Source organism: Semicossyphus pulcher, unplaced genomic scaffold, assembly GCF_022749685.1.
Source record: "Semicossyphus pulcher isolate SPU_LCO1_2020_fin unplaced genomic scaffold, fSemPul1.0.p SCAF_26, whole genome shotgun sequence".
Taxonomy (NCBI): Eukaryota; Metazoa; Chordata; class Actinopteri; order Labriformes; family Labridae; genus Semicossyphus; species Semicossyphus pulcher.
In genome coordinates, this window is record NW_027211700.1 from 5,083,709 (window position 1) to 5,108,316 (window position 24,608).

General features: G+C 44.1%; 1 protein-coding gene across 1 annotated transcript; it reads right to left on the minus strand.

The window, feature by feature from the left end:
- Positions 1-215: 215 nt before the first annotated feature.
- fam131ab (family with sequence similarity 131 member Ab) lies at positions 216-24,608 on the minus strand. The gene is made up of 5 exons (XM_069676590.1): positions 24,482-24,608; positions 15,238-15,331; positions 14,963-15,145; positions 6,204-6,335; positions 216-4,642 (listed from the first exon to the last, which is right to left on the minus strand). Exons 2-5 carry the CDS (start codon positions 15,305-15,307, stop codon positions 3,999-4,001), a joined length of 1,029 nt encoding a protein of 342 aa, XP_069532691.1. The 5' UTR covers positions 15,308-15,331; positions 24,482-24,608; the 3' UTR covers positions 216-3,998.

Sequence of the window (24,608 nt, forward strand, 5' to 3'; positions counted from 1 at the left end):
CGACTGAGATTTCAGAGGGAGGAGAAGATTGAGTGTGACGGATGCTGTGATGGTTTGATACCCGCTAAGGATGTGGATGGGACAGTACATTCATTTCAGGTCCTCTGTTTTCCTCGTACCCTGTGAGTTCATGGTGTCTCCCTCTCTGCTGGGTGAGTTGTATGGCTTTGTGAACTCTCACGAGCATCTTGTCTTTTTGTGTGTGTGTGTGTGTGTGTGTGTGTGTGTGTGTGTGGCTGGTGTCACTGTGCGCACCCGACCCCCCAGAGGATTGTGGGATGTTTTAATTAAGACTGTGGAGGCTAATATGGGTTAAACACAGACCTTCTCTCTGTGCAAATATTAGCAGTTTTCACACTCACGGCCTCAGTTGTGTTTGCAGGTTCTGTCCTAATAGTCACCGCTGGGGGGGCCGGTGTTTTGGGTGCGAGCGGCCCTTCTGCTTTGCTCTAAAATGGTAAGTAGGCTATAGGGTGACGAGGGCGCCACCAACTGAATATTCATTCGCCCTCCCGCCTTGACGCTGTCCGACAGATGTTTTGATGTCTTTTTTTAGCGCTGGGTTCTCCCGCCACTATCACAGAGAGAGAGAGAGAGAATCTGGAGCACTTCTCTCTGATAAGTGTCCAATGTCAGCGCTTGCCTGGAGCAACCAACTAAAAACACACTGCCCAGATAAACACACTCACACCCGCACACACACAGAAAGAGACATGTTTCATTCTAAAGACATCTGTCCGACTCAAGGACGACCGGGTGCTCTTCTGTTTTTGGAAATATTAATCGCTTCCGAACAGAGAGGCAAGCAAAAAACACTTCTCGGAGCCACTTGGATTTTTTTCTGGGACAGCCAACCTCAAAAGATGTCTCTTAGAAAAAGCTTGAGGCGGTTCGGAGGGGGGCGGAGAGAAAAAAGGGGAAGGGGAGGGTGCAGATGGAGTGAAGGGGAAAATGACACGAGGGAGAAAAAAAGACAGACAGGAGAGAGATATGCATCTCCTGTTCGTCAGGCCGTTTCATAATCGAGGGCTAATTGCCTGTTGGCAAAGGTAGCACTCAGACGTCCTCTTGGTTACGTAATGAGCCCCCCACTGTGGGGAGAGATGAAGGGAGGGGGCAAAGAGGAAAGGACGGTGGGAGGAAAGGCGGGGAGGGCAGGAAATGACGGGACAGAGACAGAAGGATGGAGAGGGGAGACATTCATCAGGCTGTCTGTGTCTGTGTGCGTGTGTGTGTGTGTGTCAGTGGGAAATCTTCCATTTCTATCTTTATGAGGACAAAATGTTCCCACAAGGAGAGATGGATAAGGAAATCCACCACAGGGCCACTTCCATAAGAGGAGCAGGATTCAGGGTTTGAATCTGGATAGAAATGTGTCCTTCAGAAGTGTACTAATAAAAACACACTCATGTGCATATGAGAGAGAGAACAAAACAGCCGGGTGAATGAAAAAAAAGCGCATCACACAAAGGTGCCCGTCTCTCGCTCACGCACACACAACCCGGGGAGAGGACGGGGACACACAGAGAGAGAGAGACAGGCGCTGTAGTGGACAGATAAAAAGGGGAGGGTGTTGAACAATGGCTCACTCTCATAACAGCGCCAGGACAAAAGCATGACCTCGCCTCGCCAGCATCGCCCGGCGTTTAATGTCAACCAAAAGGACATGACGCACACCAGACTGCTGTAACCTCCAGCTTCTACTTACAGCCAGAGGATGTATGCCGGAGATGCAACAGTGTGGGTTTTTTTGCGCCTCTGTCGCAGCGTTTCTCTCCGTGCTCGATCATTTAAAAAAGGGTAGAAGGGTGAGGAAGCCAAGCTGTGGCCTGAGTGACAGCCCAGAGGATGTGATGATGATGATGGTGCAACTTGGGAGGTCAAAGGTGACGAATGAAAGGCACAGCTTTAATGGTTCCCCCTGAGTTGTCGCTGTCTTTTTCAACTCTCCTGCCCGGGGCTGCTCGCGTAGTTTTCACGCTGTGTTGAGCCCATTTGAGCCAGCTGTCTTCTGTGTTCTAATCATTTCCAGATGTTTGTACCGAATGCTTTTTTGTCTTTAAATTTTCCAGCACCAGTTAAAGTTCAACCTCCAACAAGAGCTCAGCTACACCAGACACTGCTTTAAAGGGAATCGCTGCATCGGAGGGGTTTTGGAATGGATTCACAACGCAAGCTGCAGCTCGCTGACATCTTACAATACAGCCACACACACACGTCTGCACACAACACACAGACTCGCACGTTGAGGCTTTTCTGAACATTAAAAGAAGGATGAGGGGGCTGATGAATCTGTGCTTTAATTATTTGTAGAAAATAACCGCGCACGCCAGGCTTTCTCTCTTACAAACACACAAAGATGCACGCACACACGCTGAGGATGAGAGGCGGAGGTGTTATGCGAGTGGGCGGGATGCACTGATGATGCTCTGGTCCAATGGAGTTTCCTGAGTTGTATGAATGACGGTCCCTCTGGGAGAACCTCAATATGGCTCCTCACATCGCTCAGTGAAGATGGGGGAGTTTCCGCTTATGTCACATTAAAACATGCCGAACATCATAGAAAAGAAGGGAAAGTATAGAGTAAAAGGCAAAGCTTTTCAGGAGTCAGTATGAGAGGAGAGGAAGAAGAGCCGAAAGAAAAAGGAGAGCTCTTCATGAGGATCATGACATATGGCAATAACAAACCGTATCACAGTATCCTCTTTTGAAAAATAAAATAAAAATTGTTCACATTTGTTTTGTTATTTTTTTTCCCAGTAAACTATATCACACAGTGATAACGAAGAAAAGGAGAAATCTACAGCCACGTTAGCTTCGTGCAAAAAACCACATACACTGGCACGCCGCATAGGCAAAGAGATCAAAGCAAGACAACGCATACAAAAATATAGAAAATCTCCGATGCAACTCGTCTCCTCGCAGAAAAATCTGTCTCTTCCACCTGCACCATTTCGTTGCTCTTCTGCCGAAGGGTCACTTCAGGAACATTCTGTCAGAGTTTGTTGTCGCTGATGCTTCTGCTGCTGTTTGTGTATTTTTTTTTTAAGACAACCAAAGTTCTTGTGTGTTCCACGCAGGAATCCAAAGAACCTCCAAAAATATCCAGTAGCTATAGTAGATCATTATGGCAGATGTCCATCATAATGATGCTTGGAATAATGTGAACAACAACATGTCTGAGTGATAGAAAACTAGTACAATAAAAGCATATCATTTCTGTCGTATAATCTGTGACGAGTCTTTTTTAAACTTTGTTATTTTAAAATACATACTATGTCCTGTCACTTTGAAGACATTCCAGCATTTGCTCATAATTGGTAGTGACAGGGTTAAATAGTTTGGCATACTCAGCAAGCCATGCCCAAAAGGATGCTATTTTGTCTCTTGCAAAGGATGGGAGGGGAGGGAGGGAGAGAGGAGGGGGGGGAGGTAAGGGCAGGTCCCGGGATGCAGTGTCAACGCTCCCTCCCAGGGGCGACGCTGGGGGTGTGGGAGAGGGGAGAGGGGGTTATACAGAACAGCTGAGATTACAAACCGTGCTCAAGACTGGGTCAGCCCATCGATTTCAGCACTTGCAAAACACATGCAAAGATAAGTCAGAGTTTTCAGACTCTGGAGTCATTCTGTCTGCCTGTAGGTGGCGTCCGTTTTTCAGAGTCACTACACAGCCAGCCGAAAACTGTGAGCGTCATACCCACGAGTGAGTACCTGGACTGCTGTCGCAAGTCCCGCACTCCTGTTGTCACACCGATAAAAAAGATTGTTTGGACGCCTTCAAAGAAAATACGTCGAATGGGGGGGAGGGGGAGCAGTTAGGAGGTGGACAGGGGGAGTTGAAATGCTGCAAGTAAGGCAAAGACGGATGCTTCAGTCCAAAAAACAACATGCGCGAAAGTTCAGACTTTTCAGACGCAATGAAGAGGAGAAGTTGTTGCAAAAGAGAAACCCCTCCAAAGAGTTCGGAGGGAACAAACACTGAGGTGAGATGAAAGGAGTCATTGGTTGCGTGGCTCTGCTGCCCTCTCCTCCTCCTCTTCGTCCTCCTCATCGAGAGACACAACGCCGGAGGAGGCTACGTCAGACACCCTCCTGCGCAGGTCGTAGTCGGGCCGGTACTCCTCTCCGTTGCCCTCCGCCTCCACCTGGCACACGGTGCTCTCATAGTCCTTACAGGGGGTGTCGTCGTCCTCGCCGGGCGACAGGTACGTCTCAGAGTAAGACATGGAGTAGCATGGAGAGTCCTGACCCCTGCAGGGCCTGATGCCCCTCCCTCCCCCGCCCAGGCTGTGAAAAGCACAGTCCCCCCCGCCAGGCACGCTCTGCCCCGCCCTCTGAAGTCGGGCCAGCAGAAGCTCCTCCCCTCCCTGCAGCGCCGACAGGATCTTTGCGGCGAGCTCGGCGGCGTTGCTGTGTGAGTGGGTGCCGCGGTGGCCTCCCAGGTCACGCAGCAGTGGGTGGTGCTCGTCCAGGCTGCAGAGGCTGGAGCACAGGGTGTCGGGAGAGCCCGCCGTGGGGGACGGCTCGCCGCTGCCACCTCCCTCTCCACCTCCGCTCTCGCAGCAGGGTCCTCGCAGGCCCAGGTGCTGGCAAAGCTGGCTGTGGATCAGGTCCTTCAAGTAGGGAGGATATGATGGCACATCTAGAGGGAAGCATACACACTGTGAGCATGAAGAACAACAATTAAGGAAGAAGACATTTAGAGTGGTTGTGGTATCAGTTATTAAGGTTTGCAAATCCTTCCATAGGGCCAGTATTAAAAGACTGAACCCTTCCTGGTCATTATTTACATTTTTACTTATTTAAAAAGTACTATGAGGAGTTTTGATCCACTAGTGCAATCTATGTCCACTTTAAGTGCTTTTTTTGACAGTTACTTTCATTTAAATAAATGTCTGTGTCTCTATCTATCGCAGAATAAGGTAACACAATGGTGATTGAGCCGATGGCCCACTGATGAAAGCCTTTGCATTTGCAGTATTACAGACTGGGTGTCTGTGGCGACATTCACGGAAAAAATCACAAGCGGCGCCCAGTTAGTGACACGTTTTCCATCAGCCAGCAGTGGTTGGTCTGCCAGAGAGGGTAGGCGGAGCTAAGCGGCTGCTTCTCCGCTCTCTGCAAGTGTTGCGAGTAAACAGTAATCTACTATGGCTGAACAAACAAAGAAAAGATGGATGACTACAGATACAACTTCAACAAGAAGTGAAAATCCAAAGAAAAAGAAACAAACTCGACGCTCAGATGAAGCAAACAGTCTGAAAAGGAAAGCGACCGTCAGCCAGGAAAATCAAGAGTTACAACCGGAGTCACACATGCAGCACTGTCTGGATATCTGGGAAGAGTGCTCCTGCAATTACCATTAATCGCCATAGGTGGCTCCAAAGAACGAAACTGAAATCTTCTAGATTGTAACTTTAAAGTGTCTGGAACCATAAGGCAAAGGGCCCCTAAAGATATATACCTTTTTGTTAAGGTATGATAATGTTTTTTAAACAGGAACAGCCATCTTTAGGGTACCTGCATCTACCACTCAGTTTGTCCGTACTGCCGATCCACATGAGCAGTTCAAAAGCTTTCTACAGCCATAAAGTCTTTAGTGTGCAAAAAATAGGGACCAGATTTAAATATTTAAAGTTAATTTATTAGGAAGGAATGTCATTGAACAAGTTTGTGGAGCCTCAAATAGATGAACAATGTAATACAGAGGCTGGTACTGGCAAAGCCGCGTTCACTAACTCTGTGCCTGACAGTAAGAGGCCATAGATGAATGTCTAAAGATGGAGAAGAAACACTGAGCTGAATGTTATTAGCTGCAGGACAGGTTATTGGTGGCTCAGTGTAATCAAGATGAAAGCTCTGGTACACACACAGACACACACACACCGCCTCGGTCAAATACATTGTGTGTATTTATAACCCGCTCACACACATTCCTCACACAGACACCGTCTCTGCAGCAAAGGAAATGATATTAAACTTGCAGGAGGGATATCAAATTGCGCCGAGGAACAAAAAAAATGTGGCGAGGGAGGAAAAGTAGGGCACTGGGACAATGACAGAGAGAGATGACATGAAACAGAGGGAGAGAGATGGATGAGGAAGAGGGTGTGTGATCGAGTATTAGGATGGAAGGAAAGGGACAATATGAAGAGAATAAATACGAAGGTGTTGAGGTTCATTGCGTGTTTGTGCGTGCGTACCTGTGCTCTGTGTGGTGGGCTCGTTGGCAGGCAGAAAGTCCTCGTCATATGAGTCATCGTTGGACTCGTCGCCGTCCACAGAGGACCAGGCCCTCAGCTTAGCCTCCGCTATGGCGAACTGCTCTGCCACTCCTGCGCACACACAAACATACACACATAAGCTACGCATGTACACACGGACAAAAAAAATACATGGTTGGCATGGTAACAAGAAGGCAGCGGGGCCATTGTGTCTCCATGTCATGTAGCTGTGTTTGATTGGCAGGTCTGTGCGGGGAACAAAGTGCGCACAGTGCTATTAGACCGGACAGACAGCGTTCCCATTACGGTTGATGTTCCTCACAGTCATTTGGCTGGTGCACTTAAGATGGCTGTCACTGCGTGTTTGACAGTGTTGTTATGCAGGTGGCATTCCTTCAGCTTCAAGGGGAGACGGTAAGTTTTAAGGAGCACGGAGAAGATCGTTATGAAAGCACAGACACAATCTGAGCGTCCTTGGAAATGCAAGGAAGGAAATATAATCAACACTTTAACTGAAATTACGATTATTTAAAATCAAGTCCGGGGCTCTTCTAATGTCTTTATTTTGGGCCTCCTTATCTCATCTCTCCTTTGTCCTTCTTCCTGTGACCTGTAAATCTGAGGGAGGAGAGAGAGGGCCTGTTAAAGGAGCTCTGAACTAGGATGCATACAGTAGGTGTATCCTTTATGGAAGTCTTCGGCATCAGCTGTGTTTAAAAGAGCCATGACCGTCGTATTTAATTAACATTGCTTTAAACTTACAGCTCTGAAAGTGTGTCATTTATTTTAAAGTTACAGTGTTAGCAAAGTGAAATTTGATTCAGCATATTTACCTGTTTCCTGTAATAACAGAGAGGTAGCTTGGACTTGCTGTGGATATAGATTGGCATTTACAGCAGCAAATAACGCTAAAGACCTCATTGTTGGGCGAGATACTGGCTTATAAGTGATGATAAATGCTAGACACATCTGTTTTGATCTAATTCGAAATTTAAATCCCCGTGCCTCAACTCTTCTCTTCTCATGTCTCTTCCTCGCATACATAGCTCCCATACATAGGTGGGAAGACCCAAGGAGAGGAGGTCAGGAAAGGAGTCATGGATGTTATAACTACAAGAAGAAGTTTTTTCAGAACCTGGTTTGTGCTGTTGTGAAGTGTTAGCGTAGCCATAGCTTCTTAAAAACCCCCTCCAGTGAAAATCAAGTGTTAAACCTTGTAAACATCTCCATGTGGTGTTCTTCACGTGCTACAAGACATACCAGGGACAACATCAGCAGTCATCTCCATGGCTGGGCCTGTCTGCTTTTAAACTGCAGTGTACCAAGGACAGGCTGAACGACACGTTTTCAGATTGGCAGGTTTGAGACGTCACAAACCTGAGGAGCCAATCCCGTTAATGGACGGGGCTATGCATATCATTATGTGTAACCTATGGCAACCACTTCGACGACGTGCGAGCCAGCTGACTACTAACATTAACGTTACAACTACTAATTACTACATTTCAAGCTAGCTAAGTTTCAACAAGTTGCCACTAAACGATGGCAGAGACATGTTTTGTAATGAGGAAGAAGGAGGAGATGCTGTGGGAGGATTTTTATGAGGTAATTAAACGTATTTTGGAGAAAAAACACATCAGACACAATTTATTATTTCACGCAGAGCATTTTATGTCTTAAAATATGACTGGAGCTGGTCTTTAACGTTTATTTACAAGGTTTATGTGTCTGTATTTGTGTTCATCCACTCCTACTGCTGATTGCAGCTTGAGATGCAGCTATAAACAAACATGATCCTATAAACAAATAACAATATCATGTTGATGTGAACAACAAAAAACTGGATTTACAAGTCACAACCTTTGATTTATGTCATGTGTTCAAACATGTAGTTGTTTTATTTTGTGTAACTCATTTCTCCCCTTGTTTCAAACACTTCACTTCCTGCTCTGATTGGTCTCACCTGTTCCTATTAAGTCTCACCTTCCCGAGTATATTTTGTCCAGCTTGTTTAGCATTTGCAGACGTTCCTTATAGTGTTGTTCTTGGTTTTTCGTGATCTCTGTCAGCTGCACTTGCACTGGTGTGGTGATGTGTTTGAACATTATGACCTCCGTAATCCAAGTTTGCATTTGGCTCCTCCCCCCCCTCTGTTAGTGTTACAACGTTTGCACCAGATGGGACATAAAAGAAAAGATAACTTTTCTACATCATTGAAACTAAAAAGCACATTTTGCGAGTCACCAACACACTCACATGGATGTGCATGTAAAAAACAGACACACATAATTATAAGGCCACTCAGAGGACATCAGTGTGTGTTTGTGTCTGGCTGGCTGAGGTGACTCAGCATGTGCCGGAACCAGTATAAGCCACCGGGTCCAACTGACAAATCACCTGCAATCATCATCAGGAGCTGGCCAATCCCGGAGTAAGACTCCCCTCTCTCTTTATCTCTCTGTCCAGCCTCGTCCTCCTCTTCCTCTCCATCCATCTGTTTTGTATTCCTCCCTGTTCATCCGCTCCCTCCTTCATGTCACGCCTTTCGTCCAGTCGTCTCTCTCAATGAAACGCTCTATCGACTCACCTGCCTCTCCTCATTCCTACCAATTCCTTTTCTTTCAGCGTGCAATCTCTCAGCCATGTCCCTCACTTCTTTTTTGATTTCTATCTCTGACTCTCTCTCTCTTCAGACTGCATCCCTTTGTGCCTCTCTGTCTCTCTGGTCAATGCTCAGTATTCATGCATCGTCTCCCACAGAGAGAGAGATCGATGCTCTCATTCATCTCCGACTGTAGCTGGGCCCTGAACTCTGCTCACAAACGCCGGCACATCCTCCGGCAAGTGCAGGAAGCTCTTTAGTTCTCCTTTGAAAGCGTTTTTTAAAAATTCATTTAACTCCGGGAGGAAGAGCGTTTTCACGTGCGTGCATGCTTTCATGTGTCACTGACCCACATTTCACACAGACGTATGATGAGAGACAGTGAACGCCTACAGAAACAGACGTAAGAGCACTTCCGTTTCCTCACAATCAAATCAGATTTGTATTACATGATACAAATAACAGACGAACCAGGCCTTAAACTGTAATTGGTGCAGATTTTCAGATCAATATTGAAATAACACGGTTAGTTGCATGTGAGATTGTGCTGCCGCTTGTAGCAAAGACATTTCTTCCATCACCTAACATTAAATCCAAGATTAAAGCTACAGTAGGAAACATTATTTCATAAGAACTTTAAAATAACACATTTTGATCATTGCACTTCCCTAACAACATTAAATTGAAATGATGTTGACACACGTAAAGGGTAAAGTGTCTAGAGATAACTTTGGTTATAATTTGGCGCTATACAAATAAAATCTGATTGAAATTTGACTGACACGTAACTAGCCAATCACAGCGACTCTGTACAAACATTGGCTTCTACGTGACTTGTGTCAGCAGCGCACGGTAGATTTCGTGCACCTCCATTGCTGACAACAGCATATACTGCTGAAGAGGCAAAAAGAAGGAAGAGGTTGGAGGAGAAAAGAGCAACAAAGCGAGCCCTAAATAAAAAGAGGGATCAGACGAGTGGGAGTGTGACCCCGGACAACGTGTCCGTTGCGTGACAGTTGCGCTGCGGTTTGCCTCCGTGCTCCCCTGTCCGTCAACACCCACCGGCTCCGTTTTCAGTGTGCAGCACGGAGCAGCATCGACGGACAGCTGGAGCCGCGGTAATTACAGAATCACGCGCAATCATGTGAGATAATACGACATATGTGCTATAAAAACAATGACAAACACACTCCCGACTTGCTTGGATTTGTCTCTTTTTTGAGATTTTTTGGCTTCTTCCATGAATAAGTAACCTATTCATGAACAAATGTGCTTTAGTCATTTTGTCTATGTAGTTAAGCGAAATGCAACCTGCCGTCAACACAGACTATTTCATTCTGAAAATTAACCGGATGTTTTAATGTGGTTTCGGTGTCTGATTTCCTGTCGCCGATCTGCTCCTTGCTGAATTATTGCGCAGTGCTCCGGCATCCAGCAGAAATAGAAGCCCTGCGTATCTCCAGCGCAGCAGGTGGAAGCACTCTCATTGACTGAAGAGAAAACTATCAGCTCCACTGTCGTAGCGGAGCGGAGACGGACCAAACATGCATCTGGTGGAATTTAAGGGTAAGAAGCTGAAGAGCGGAACGATGCAGAGGTTGACCTGTTCCTTCTTGACAGGTAGCGGTAGCTCTTACGGTAACAGCTAACGGTAGCACTAAGCTAACTATAATGATAGTTTAGTAATATTTGAACATTTTGCCTGGAATAAAGTGTACTTATTGGAATAAACAGCATCTCTCCTCTCTCTCTCTGTGCCTCTCGTGCTGCAGAGAGACGGCTGCGCGGCACACACCAGTTACAAAATGCGCATGCATGTTTAGTGTAGCGGAGTAATACAGAGAGGAGGATTGTTTTTACATTAAAGTGTTCATGTTGCTTACTGCCACTTTAAGTGTTTCCAACAGGTTTGTCTGCTGCTGGTGTAGTGTAAAGCTGAGTGGGACTGTTCACACACACCTCCGCTACACTACAGTGCACGAGAAACTGGAATTCAGCCACTCTAATACACCCATACACACATTTCACATATACACACATGTACTTTCAACAAATGTTCTCATTTTCACTCTGTCTCTGTTCCTCTTTCTCACACACACACACACACACACACACACACACACACACACAGTGACATAAGCCCTTCTGTGTCGGTCAAGCCTGGCAGCCAGTTTCATGCTCTACGGAGAGACACTGCAGGATTAACTTCAAAGAACGTGTGTGTGTGTGTGTGTGTGTGTGTGTGTTAGTAGAAGTCAGTCTGTCAATAGGACAACCTGCCTTCTCCTCCTACACACTCATGGTGTTGCGTTCTTCTTTATTTACATCCAACGAAAGGGATCAAGCTCTCACTTCACACATTTGCACATGCTCGCTTGATGTACTAACGCGCTCGCTGACATTCACGCATGCAGCGTGTCCAGTCACCCACAACAACGCCGTCGCTACAAGCTTCAAGGAGAGAGTGGACAAAATAAAAGGAGTCAGCACAACTGGCAGATCCCTGATGGTACGGGCGCACGCTGATGATGTAAGAGACGGAGAAGCATAATGTAAAGTCACGGCTCCTGCATTAGAAATGGTCCTCCACTGCCTGCATTGCTAAATTAGCTTATTGTAAAGTCACTTCTTGGAGTATCTTCAAACGCTTCATACCTAAGTTAAAAAATTATGAAAGGACTAACATGAACACAAGTAAGGGATAATGTATAGTGAGCAGGTTGTGAACGTGGAATGGAAGAGCTGCAACCATAGCAATGGTAAACTCTGTAGCCTTAAAATGAGCTAAGCTAGCTGTTGTGACTCACATTAAATGAAAACATTTCCTCTGATGGTGTAGTAAGACACGGGAGAACGGGATGAACCTGATGGAGGTTTTCTGTCTCGTCACTGTCAGAGTCTGTTGACATTTTCTTTGCCATTCACCGTCTTTAAACACCGCCGTATCCCGTACTGTGTTCTGTTTAATGTTTACTTCATGTGCCGACTTCAGGTTTGTAGATCTCTCTCTCGTCGCTTCAGTTTTTGCATTGTTTAACCTTTATTGCTTTCTCTCCGCTGTTTTGTCTCTTTTCTTTTTTCCCTCTATAAACACCAACATCAAATTTACAGACTTCTTTCCGCAGATTGATATGATTACAGTTAGTCCTCCGGATTGAGTATCATCAGAGATTCGTGTCCCTAAAATCTTTACAACCTAAAGGTAATTTGAGTTCTGTAAGTTATGCTCCCGCTACGACATCTTTTATTTTAGATCAATGTAAACAAGATCATGCAAAAAATCCTCGCGCGCTGTAGAGATGGGAGGTTCGACTCTTTTAACAAACTCGAGTTTCTCACTAAAGAGAGTCAGGTTTCGAGTCACTTGAGTCAGTTCCCCAGAGCTTGAATCCCCCACAGGCCCAAGCGCCCACAGAGCATGCGCACTTGAGATATCAGTCACCCGATCGGGCTAACTTACGGTTTAGCACTCCGTTCACATTACTGGAGATTAAATTTAATCGTGCAGCTCTTCTAGACCTTCTGATTGTTTTTCGACCTAATTGATGAATTTCTGGTAGTAAAGCGAGTCATTTCACAGGGTTTGTTTGCCCATTATTGAGTGTGGAAAAAGTGCTTTTTGTGTCCTTGGACCAGGAAGTTGTAATTAGACAGTTTGACCACTATGTAATGTTGTCTAATGCTCGGCGCCATTTACGGGGTTTGAAGCACGCAACCGGTTTCAGAGCTGCCATGAGTTGACAGCTGAGTTATTCAGTGATTTGTGTAACTCGAGTCAGACCTTCAGCTCAGGGCAGGGAGCGAGCTCCGGGCGTGGGACTGTGGGAGGGAGTACTGAGTTGACAGCAAAGTGGTTGTTTTTCTCACAGGGCAAGGCTTATACGATGGCCTCGCCTCAAATTTGCAGTTTGCAGTGGCTAGGAGCGGGTAGGAGTGGTGAGTTAGTGAACGAGCTAGTGGAGCGGAGGAGTCGTGACTCCCGAGTCAGTAAAAACATTTGACTTGCACATCCCTAGCCTGCTGCCAAATTACAGCTGCTTATGCATCATCGTAACAACGTATGACATATTTGACAAATGCACAGTATGATGACAAAAAAGACTGAAGCCTTAGCATCCATTGCAAAAAGAATTATGAGTCTATCTTTTATTGTGTTTTATTTAAAATACTTTAAACAGGATTATGCAAAAAAAAAACTATGTCCAGCATCCTGTTTGTGGCTGCAGACGGGGGTCGGTTTTCATAAGGTTAAATGTAACTAAAGGTTGTGCAGTGCATCCAAAATTCTTGCAGAGGAATTGGAATTGGAAGTTCAAACAGTACCAAAAAGGTCTAGAGATGTTAAAGCTATATAAAGAGTATGAAATGATTGATTGTAAGAACTACTTCGGGTGCTCTAGACTAGTTTGAATCATCATTACATATGCACATATCACACATCCTAACCAAGGAATATGGAAATAGATTCTTTATAGTGATAATGGATCACGAGCACGAGCAGAGAACAGAAGAGATGTCATGTAAATAGGAAGAAATAAAAGAGGAAAAGATAAAAAGGAAGGTGAAAATAGGAGGCACAGAGGAAAATCGCTCAGTCACTGTGCCACTAGCCAGGAGCAAAACCTTACTGTGCAAATTAACCTTGAGAGTCTGCATTGCAGGGAGCGAGCGAGAGAATGGAGGCAGAGCAGGCGGGAGGGACGGGGTGAGAAAGACGGAGAAAAAGAGGAGATAAAGACACAGAGGGCAGGGAGGAAATTTAAAAGAGGGAACAGTGTGAGTAGGAGGAAGCGGGGAGTGAATGGAGTGGGCAGAGGTGAGTGATGGAAAAGTAAAAGATGAGGAGACAGATGCAAACCAGAATCAAACATTTACGACTTTTCTTTGTTTACACCTGCTCTTAATACGTGTTCTTTGTATCTTGAATCTGCCTGCGACTCGGCCCAGTGAGGTGATGCTGCTTGTTTTTCTTTTGTGAAGAAAGTTAAGTGACCTCTAGACCTGTTTGGTGAGATATACTGAGAGTCATCAGGAGTGACCTTTTGAAAACAGACGTGTAATGTCTTTAGCAACTTCGGAAGAAGCTCAGAAATGATGTCATAGTGATGTCATTATTAGATTTGGGGTTCACAGTAGCTCAGTCTGTAGGGACGTGGCTTGGGAACCAGAGGGTGGCCGGCTCAAGTCCCGGTACGGACCAAATATGGAATTGGGGGCTGGTAACTGGAGAGTGTGCCCTTGAGCAAGGCAGGCTGAACAACACGTTTTCAGATTGGCAGGTTTGAGACGTCACAAACCTAAGGAGCCAATCCCGTTAATGGACGGGTTGACGCTGTGCATATCATTATGTGTAACCTATGGCAACCACTTCGGCGATGTGCGAGCCAGCTGTAACCGTCATCGTAATTTTTGCAAACTCACTACTAACGTTAATACTACTAATTACTACATTTCAAGCTAGCTGAGTTTCAACATGTTGCCACTAAACGATGGCAGAGACATATTTGTTTTCGGCTGCAATTTTACCAAAGGAGAAACGTAGCACATAGAGGGCAGGGACGATGCAGATTTGGGAATTTTTAATGCAGATGAAGGAGGAGATGCCTTGGGAGGATTCTTACATGGTAATTAAACGTATTTTGCAGATAAAACATATCAGAAACATTTTATTATTTGAAGCAGAGCATTTTATATGTCTTAAAACATGACTGGAGCTGCTCTTTAAAGGTGACCCATTCTAAGGAGTACGAGGCAGGATAACTTGGCCTCTGCTGCTTCGACTTTGATCTTTTTAAAATGGATTGAAAACATAATGACAGGGACCCAAAAGACCTCCAGATATGATCCAGCTTACTGAATAATTGTCAAGGTGCCTTTTAGGGTTGATACCTTGAATTAACTTTAAAATTACTTTTAAATTAAGCTCAATTCTGCAAATCCGTTTTATGCAGAATGCTTATTAGGAAGAGTTATTTTAACCACGGTATGTAGATTTCAAAACTCTCGATTCGATAGACTTTTATTAATGCTAATTTGACAATGGTAAATTATAATAAATGATGGTGTATATTTTCACATGCATGGTGTTTATGTTTTAAATATTTGTGCAATAAAAAAGTCCCAGTAGAAATCTTACCTGCAGCGAAGCGCGCCTCCTGTTCTCCCTCAGTGAGATCGGAGTAAGAGTTGAAGTCTGACTCCAGGGCTGCTGGAGAGTCGATCGGCTTACACCAGCCTTTCCACTCTATGAGATGGGCCACTCTGCCCTGAGCCATGGCTGTAGGCTTCGTCACATGGTCCTTCACTACCTGGGAAATACCTACAACGACAGAGAAAGGGGTTTTGATAGAGAATAACTGTACAAATGTTTCAGCTTCTTATGAACTTTTAAGTGTTCAATGTTGCACTCACCATGCAGGGAGGATCGCGCTAATGCAGCAATCTCTTGAATGGTGAGAGCTCTTCTTGATTTTGGTAACATTTCAATGGTGTCATCAACATTCACCTGCAAGGACAAGAAAAAAAAAAGTGTGACTCAGGGAAAACTGTTCGAGCAGCTCAGCTCAGCGTGAATGTGAGCCAGCCTCTCCACACATCCTGCCATGACTCACAGAAAAACCCAGTGTTGTCTTTTCACGGAGGAGGGACTCCTGCTTTCACTGTTCCTCAACTACCTCAGCGTGCTTCAAGGATTTTTCTCTTTACACACCAATCAATGCTCTAGATGAGGCCCAAGGTGTACGCCAACAACTACACATATAAGCACGCACAAACACACATACGCTGATTAGTGCTGATCAATGAATAATTCAGCAGCTACTCATTAATAAGGCTGTTTATGTCTGAATAATGTAAGGTACGCATGTTAGGGGAAAAGTTGCAATGTCCTGCCATAAGAGAAAGAAAAATAATATCATGTTTGTTTAATTTTGTGGAAAAAAGGGCAAAAAACTTTCCTTTCAAGTTGAAATAATTTTGACCAAACACTAAGTCCTGCTTCTCTTGGTTACCATGGATACGTTTGTTAAGCTTTGCGTTGTTGCCTGCCATAAAATGCAGTTTACAACACTACCTTGGCAGATTTACCATCTAATATTCTAAATATACTCAGAAAGAGTTCGAGACAAACCAGGATTCTCATTTCTAGTCAACAAATGTAATCTGCAATGGCAACCGTTTGTGGTAGAGTTTATAAGCTGGAACATTAGTTCCTTTTTATTAAAGTGGTAATCTCGAAGATCTCAAGTTTCGTTTTCTTTGGCGACACCTGTGGCGATAAACGGTAATTACAGGAGCACACTTCACAGATATCCAGACAGTGCTGCATGTGTGACGTCCACGGTTGGCTCAGGTCACTTTCCTTTTTAGACTGTTTGCTTCATCTGAGCATCGAGTTTGTTTCTTTTTCTTTGGATTTTCACTTCTTGTTGAAGTTGTATCTGTAGTCATCCATCTTTTCTTTGTTTGTTCAGCCATAGTAGATTACTGTTTACTCGCAACACTTGCAGAGACTGGAAAAGAGGCCGCTTAGCTCCGCCTACCCTCTCTGGCAGACCAACCACTGCTGGCTGATGGAAAACGTGTCACTAACTGGGCGCTGCTTGTGACACCCAGTCTGTAATACTGCAAATGCAAAGGCTTTCATCAGCAGGCGATAGGCTCAATCACCATTGACCCCATTCGGCGATAGCTAGTGACTTAACTTATCTTTGAGATTATCACTTTAAACTTACGTTAGCTCAGCGGGTTTAAAACGCTGACTGGCTAAATTTTAAATGTTTTTTAAGCTGATTCGTTTTAAAAGAAAAACATACACAATGACTGTGCGAGTCAAGAACAAGCCTTTATGAAATAATACTTAATGCCACTTTAAGTAATGAAATGCTTGTGGTTTATTTCCAACTGTATTTGCTTACTGTAGCTAATAGCTAGTTAGCCAATAGCTAGTCATGCTAATGATTGCATCACACCTAGAAGAGCAGAAACAAACGGTGGAAAAACAACACGGCAGTTATACTGGTGGCTAGTTGTAGCCACGTTACATAAAGGGTTGGTTAAATTAGCCTGCTGGCTAATTAGCACACTAATAGCTTGTTTTGGTGACCGAGCTGACCCTTCTCAAGCTCCAGAGTGTTTTGCGTCATCTATGGTTGCAGACAAGAAGCCATCACTACTGCTCTAGATTGTCTCCTGTCTATCTTCACATTATCCCTCCAGTGGTGCCAGATGTAGCTGTTACGAGATTTCTGACGCAACTGCAATGATGCCAGTAATTATATAGAAAAGCTTCTTGAAAGGAAACTGATGAAGGCCTGTGTCCAGACGGCTAGTTGGGTAATCTCAGTGAGTTAACAGAACCAGACAGGAGACAAAAGATGAACCCCCTCCTCTCCGTCTGTCCTCATCAAATCTGTCTGCTCTGTAAAGTCAAACCACAGAGGGAGTATCAGGTGTTGACAAGCGCCTTTGTCTGCTTACTCTTTTTATAGCCTTACCTGTACTCACGTGGGAAACATTCACGTCAACAGCAAAGGCCACATGCGGAGCTGACGGAGTCGCTACTCTATATGGGTCGACACACCTGGTTCATCGAGCCGTATGATGACAGATTTAGGCAGATACGTTCAGCTCTACGGGTACAGTTTGTGCCTGGTCCTGTGGTGAGTGACAGCGGCTCTAGTTTCACTTGTTTTCATTTGGAGAAACTAAACCGAGGGACTCGAATGCAACCGTAAACATCAAAGATATTCTGATTTGTGAGTCATTTGCAAGTTGGAAATGGTTCACCACCTTTTATCTGATTTGTAGTGAATTACAAAGCACCAAACACCCTGAGCGTGTCCTGTCATTCCACGTAAAAAACAACAGACTGACAGCTGAATAACTAAACAGAAACTATCTGTCAGAAAGGCCGTGCAAGAGCAGAAGGGGGATCCCGCGCTGGTGACGGTATCAGCGGCTGCCGCGAGGCGTGATAATCCTCTTGTGCCGCAGAGCAGCTCACAGATCAGAGGGAGGATAATCTGGAGATAATGTGACATATGCCCTCGAGGAGGGTTAGAGAGATATACTGTGCTGGTCTTTAAATTAAAAATCCCACGTCAGGCGGTTCATGTTGTCCGCCCACAGCTGAACATGTTCTATTTGTTTTCAAATAGATGCCAGGAGAAATCCTTTCCATATGGTGTGGGAGGCTTTTTTTTTGTAGATCTTCAGAGATATCCAACTCCAATACTCCTGCTGCTTTCATTTTTATTACTATTCTTTCCAGTGGAGGATTCCTAGATGAAATGAATGCTTACAACAATAAAAACAGATATTTATATAGCACCAAATCATGACAAAAATTAACTCAACTGTATAAAATATTACAGTATAAGCTTTTAAAAAACGGGTCCTTGACTACGTTCGAGCGTCACCTTGCCACACAGCTCCGGCTAACAACACCGCTGGCTGCCGGCTCTGCTCCCCTCCCCTCCCCCCCTCTGCTGCTTCCACTCCCCCACTGCCCTACTGAACAGCAGCGCGAACACAGAGGAAGACATGAGCAGCACTCAGAGCAGAGCAAGCGCTTCGTTACACCGCTGTGCAGCTCCTCTTCCAGCACACACTTACATCACAACAGCATGCACCACTTACATATATGCACATCTAAATATATACATTATTGAAGCATGACCCTGACCTGACACCAAGCTGAAAATATTAACATCATAGACCCCAAACAGTTTCAAACTGCAGGGAAGGCTCATGTCTTGACATTGTGAATCTTCATGGTCTGGTGAGCGCAGACAGCACAGAGGCTTTTGGCTCTTAAAAACACTGGTTAGCTGTGGGGGCGGACTAATGCAGCCTTGAGACGACTCGCAGAAAATCAAAACAGACTTTTCGACACAACACGCATGTTAGGAGCTGGGAGCAGGCAGAGTGCAGGGGGGGAGTGGGTGTGTGACATAGAGATGACCTCAGAGGTGTCTCCCTGTGTGCGTCACCTGGAAGTCTGCACAAACACACACACACATTTTTTTGGGCTGTTTGAGTATTTAAGTTTATTTTAATTCTATTTCAGAAATGTATTTCATTAGTCAACGTGGCGTTTCAGACTTGGTTACATCAGTGACACACAGCGTCTCAGGTTCCCTAATTGGCTAAAACACATTTGGGATAATTAAAGTTAAAGTAAGTAAAGAGTAGGCAACTTTGGAGAACGCATAATGGGTATAAGATGTAAAAATGAAACACCTGAACCTGCACGTCCTGAATTCTGGTGGAGGACAAGTCCTCCAGAGGAAGGTAGCACCATGCATCATTTGAATCATTAAATGTATCCTACTACCTTTGTCAACTGTTTTTGTGCGACCAGCTAGCTAGCTTTAACTAATGAGTGCACAGGCAGAGTGTGTGTAGATATCATAGACTGTATAAAAAGATGGGCGACATGACAGCTCCCTAAAAGTGAAGCCAAACCCTCTCTATCGCCCCCTGCTGGATGGCTGCAGTTTAGCTCATAAAGCCCGCCTCCTCCATGTTAACAGATGGGACATGAGTCAAACTATAAAATCAAAATACACGTCAAATACATTTTTCTCAAACATGGTTTCTGTCATTATAGTTAGTTCTTATCATGCTGATTCATGTCCAAGTGTTCATTTTTCTGACAAGTTTACTCATAATTAGTTATTTGATGCTGTAAAAGGAATGATTGACAGCTCTGTTGACAAATCGGGCACCTGCAGCCGATCTGCTCTGGATTAGCAGAGTGGAGGACGAACAGCGAGAGGAGACGTCACTAAAACAATCACTACAGTCATTGAAGTTTTCATATCTGTGAACGTTAACCTCAGACCAACACAAGAAGCTGTTCTGCTGTTGAATACGCCGACGTGCGGGATCTTTGCTGTTTTTTTAAGTGTGTTTTTTGGTTAGCGGAAGTGGCTACGGCGGCTCCACCCGCCGATCTCTACTGCGCAGCTCTGGCTCCAAATGACATCACCATCGCAAGATGGCAGCGCCCATCATGGGGGGTATTTTGGCTTCAATTTCATACAATGAGAGCAGATGGAGACGTGTTGGTCATTGGTAGATAAACATGTAGGTAAGGTAGACAGGACGGTAAAATATCAAACCATTTAATATAGTTTGTATTATAAAGAACTTTTATGTGTGTTTTATAGTAGTTGAGTCGGTTGGAGGTGGAAGGTAGCAGCCAAATCGGTGCAAACACTGATGTGAGCCAGACACCACTCTGTAGTTTGGGGTGAGAGTGGCTGAGAGAGAAACAGCAGCAATCTGCAAGCCATCCACCATAAGGTAAACATTTCCAGTGGCAAGCTAAAACTTGTGAAAGTAGTGTCTTATAAGTGTACTCTGAAAGTAATTCACAATGCCTACAATGATGAAGTCCTCAGCCAATGTTTAAGACATCTTGTGCTGTTGTCTTCCTCGTGTTCTGATGCTGTTTGTTGTCTTTGAATCATAGAACTACACACCTGTAAAACTATTAAAGATTACTTCCTTGGATCCCTGATTTCTTGCTGATGCATCGCAGTTGTCAATGAGTCCTGGTCCAAATGAAATGATTGGACAGACAAAGTGGCTGCCCTTTCTTCAGGGTTACATCACAGCAGAGCAGAAATCTTATTTGTTCCACTGTACTGGCTGATCGAGTCAAATACCCTTTCTTTCCTAAACATCAACAACATATTGGTACAAACGCATTTTGCCTGTTGCTTGTGCTACACACAGGAAGACATGATACAAATGACGAATCATGCTGGTTTTAGTGTGACAAACTGGCGCGGTATCTGCCTCCCCGGTGGAAAATAACACCCTTTCCCTCCTTCAGCGTGCCACGTTTCTGTGCGTACCTCTCTCCCTCTCCACTTTCCACAATGGGAACATTTCTATGGAAACTGGTCGCCATGGAACAATTCCTCCAGGTATGCCTGCGCCTGATTCACTGATGATGTCACACGCTCAGAGCACCAACCGACGCGACTAAATTAATGAGTCCTGCACGTGGCCTTCCTGCTTTCATATGCCGAAGACGCTTGTGCTCAGAGACGCCATGGATCACACGGGCGTCAGAGATGAGGCATTTGCATCATCAAAGCCAAATATGAAGCCGAATATGAAGCAGGAAAAGGCCAGAGATATATTTGCTCCAACAAAACAAAACATATGAACTATTTCCTGATACGAGGTCTGACCGAATACAGCAAATGTGTGTCTTTGGGGTGGTCCCAGCAGCATCAGAGTTCTTCCTCTGTGAAAGTGATGTGATAAGATCAGCAAAATGCTGCCAACCGGTGTCTCACAGCGCCCAGCATTCAATAACCGGCAGAGTGAGAGGCTGCATTTCATAATGGATCACTTAGGCGCTGCTAATCGTCGCCTGGCTGGCTCGCTGTGACACATCAGATTCACACCCAGATGGTGCACACTGATGGATAAAAGAGTCAAGGTGGATTCATCCTGCTCATTATCGTCGTCTCTGAGCCAGTTCTAGGAATCAGACTAACTTCAGGTCCACAGCAAAGGTTCAAAAGCTCATGCGGAACTTTGCTTTAGACTTCAAGGCTTAATACCTCTCCCACAGACGAACCACTTTTCTTATGAAGGTTCTTCTAGAGCCCCCACACTCACCAAAGTGTGCCACAAAAATCTGTTTTCTTCACTTTTTATCCATCGACCGTAAAAGAAATGGAGCACAGTCACCCATTGGTTTGTTGACTGTTTTGAAGCCTTGAGTTGTGGCCACCATCTTGTTTTTTTGGAGGCAGAATCAGGGGCGGTGAAGTAATTGTCCACAATAATTATACCATTTGATTAACCCTTCCTTCTAATCTTAATTCTTTAAGGACTCAAACAGAAGATGTGGTCAGAGTAACAATTTAAAGTACTAAAGTAAATGTGTCACATTGAAATGAACGCTACTAGCAGCCTGTTGCAACACGGCCCAAATAGTTGAAATAGGCAAATAGCCAATCATAGTGTAGGATTTTGGGCTGGCACTTGGGGTGGCCAATCAGATTTCAAGGGGGGCCCAGGCCACCCCTCTGGATCCGCCCCTGGCCAGAAGTGACAAAAAAGTGGATACACATTGCTACAGTTCTCTCCTTATTGAGAGATCACCGTGGTAGCAACTTGTAAATCATAAGGCCTTAAAGCCCTGGTTCTCAACTGGTGGGTCGGGACCCAGAAGTGGGTCGTGGAGCTGTTTTCAGGTGGATGTGTTTGAAAAAAAAAAAAGTCTATGCTGCACTTTTATTTTGAAGGACATGGGTTTCCTATGACGTGCTTGCTGTAGTGTAGTTTATTCACACTCCATGTTTCCACTGATACAGCTCCAGTTACATGCACTTCAGTTGCTGCATTTATGTTGCACTTCTTGAGTAAAAAAGGCTGTGAACTGAATGAATGAATGAATTTGCCTGCTTGTCATTTTGGTTGACTATTATACTGTCGTGTTCCATCTCAGGTCCAAACGGCACCATTTTCCATAAAATAAATTTGAGTGGTTGATAAAATTTCAGAAATTTGGGTGGCGATTTGTCATTAAGGAGATGATGGTGGGTCCTGAGGCTAGACTAGTAGAGAACCACTGCCTTAAAGGATATCATGATTCCCATTTTACTCTAATGGGACCATAATTTATCGCTTATAGACCTAAAACTGGCGATTGAGACCAGTAACTCTTGAGGAAAAGGTTTACTGAGGTAACAGATCAACAAGAAGGATCGTTTGTCCACTGTTTCGATGTAATGAAATTATGTTTAATTGACTTTTTTTTGCTACCAGTTAAGTCGCCCCCTGCTGGCCGTTAGAAAGAGTGCAGGTTAAGCACTGACACTTCTTATATACAGTCAATGATGTTTACTCATTTATTGCGCCAAAGTTTGGTGAACTAAACATTCAGGGACGATTCAGTTGCTTACATGGTCTAACAGTAAAATCAATAGTGTGCAATAAGTATTGATCTTTCAAGCAGAGATTTTGTGCTGTATTTTCTCCAAAGGCATGAGGCATTACGCTCTCTATTCAAAATCCCAAATTAAAAATGTACTGCTTTAATTACGCTGAATGACTTTTAAATAATTAGAAACCAACTGGTTTACATTAATGAAAAGAAAAACTGGAGAAAGAACTCAGGGTTGAAACACACATGAAAGATCTGGATGGCTTGATTAATAAGGTAATTATTAAAGCTGGAATTTTCTGCTTCATGCGGCGAATTACTGAGAGACTGTCATCTCTGATTAGGCCTGCTCCGTGCCTCACTAGGTTATAATACGGAATACGGAACGCTTACAGCATTTAGCTTCAATCGTGTGAATTTTTATACACTGAAAACCCATAAAGTCTGTGAATGTCTATTAAGTGCTCGGTTCAATCATTGGAATTGGTTTAATCAGGTTAAACAATACGGCAGACTCATTTACACACCCAGGCATTATGATCCTTACATAAGTTTTGCGTATTACAAATGAAATTGCAAAAAGACTAGACAGCAAAAGATTTCTATCGATTCTATAAAAGGTCAAGTCCAGTTGGGTTAAATTATAGTGCACATTTCATACAACAGGCGGATCATCAATGAGCTTAAAAGTAAAAGTCAAACAAAAATAAATAGATAAATAAAAATAAGAGTTCATAAATGACAAAAAAATTTTTAAAAAAAATTAAAAATAAGACTATTATTTTTTGATTCCAAAATAAAAGTTTTACCAGTTAACCGCACACTTTACCTTAAAGCTTGCATTAAAGGTACATGTATTTAAAGCTCCTGTGAGGAGTTTTTCACTAGTTAAGAAACAGACTGAAATTAATTCTGATGCCTCTGTATGAGCTACAAAAGCAAACCAGACCATCAGCGACAACATTGATTATTTCTACGTAGTTATTTTTAATGTCTTACACTATTGGCGGGGGGGGGGCAGACACGCCACCTTTAAAGCAAAAATTTTAAATGAGTGATACATGTGACAGTTGTATCAGGACATGTACAGGACAAAATCAGCAAAGAGATAAGAGTTACGGCTTTGTCCACAGGGGGCGCCAAAATCAACACAAACCAAAAAGCTCCTCACAGGAGCTTTAAAAAACAGACCTTAATTCATGTCGTAGGCTAAAGAATTCAAGAGAGGTTAATTAAGTTACTCTAATTACTACCTGGATCATATGTGCTGCTATAGACCACCCTGAGGGGCTTTAAATCCGTAACATGTTACCTTCCTTTAATTTAATTTATAGTGTAGGTTCTACACTAGTCATTTAATTAACCACTACTGCACAATAAATGTTCACAACATTTGTTTAAAATGACTAAAACTCCATTATTCTTGTTATTTAATACAACAGTTGCTTCTGTTGATGGCCCCTTGGGACTATTTCCCGTCATGCACCAAAAATTCTTCTTCTCCATTTGCTTTAATAATCAGAAAAGACTCCTCTACCAATTTCCAATAAAAAAAGGTACCAACTTCATGACGTTTTGTTTAAGCACCTAAAAACAGCTATTAGCCCATGTTTTCATGATAAAAAAGGAGCAATAAGACAATGCACGAGGTGTCAGTAGGTCGACATTACAGCACGGCTATACAAAACCAAACCAAGATGAAATAAAAAGAATTTAAAATATATAAGTCAAGGGCACCTCGCTGAAGTCCAGAGCGCCCAAAGGTGCTGTCAGAATCAGTCTGCGCGCCAAGCAGGTCCGCGTGTTCCCCAAAAGCGCGAGGTCAGACAGGGAGCTTGCCGCGCTCCAGTCCACGCGCAATGTA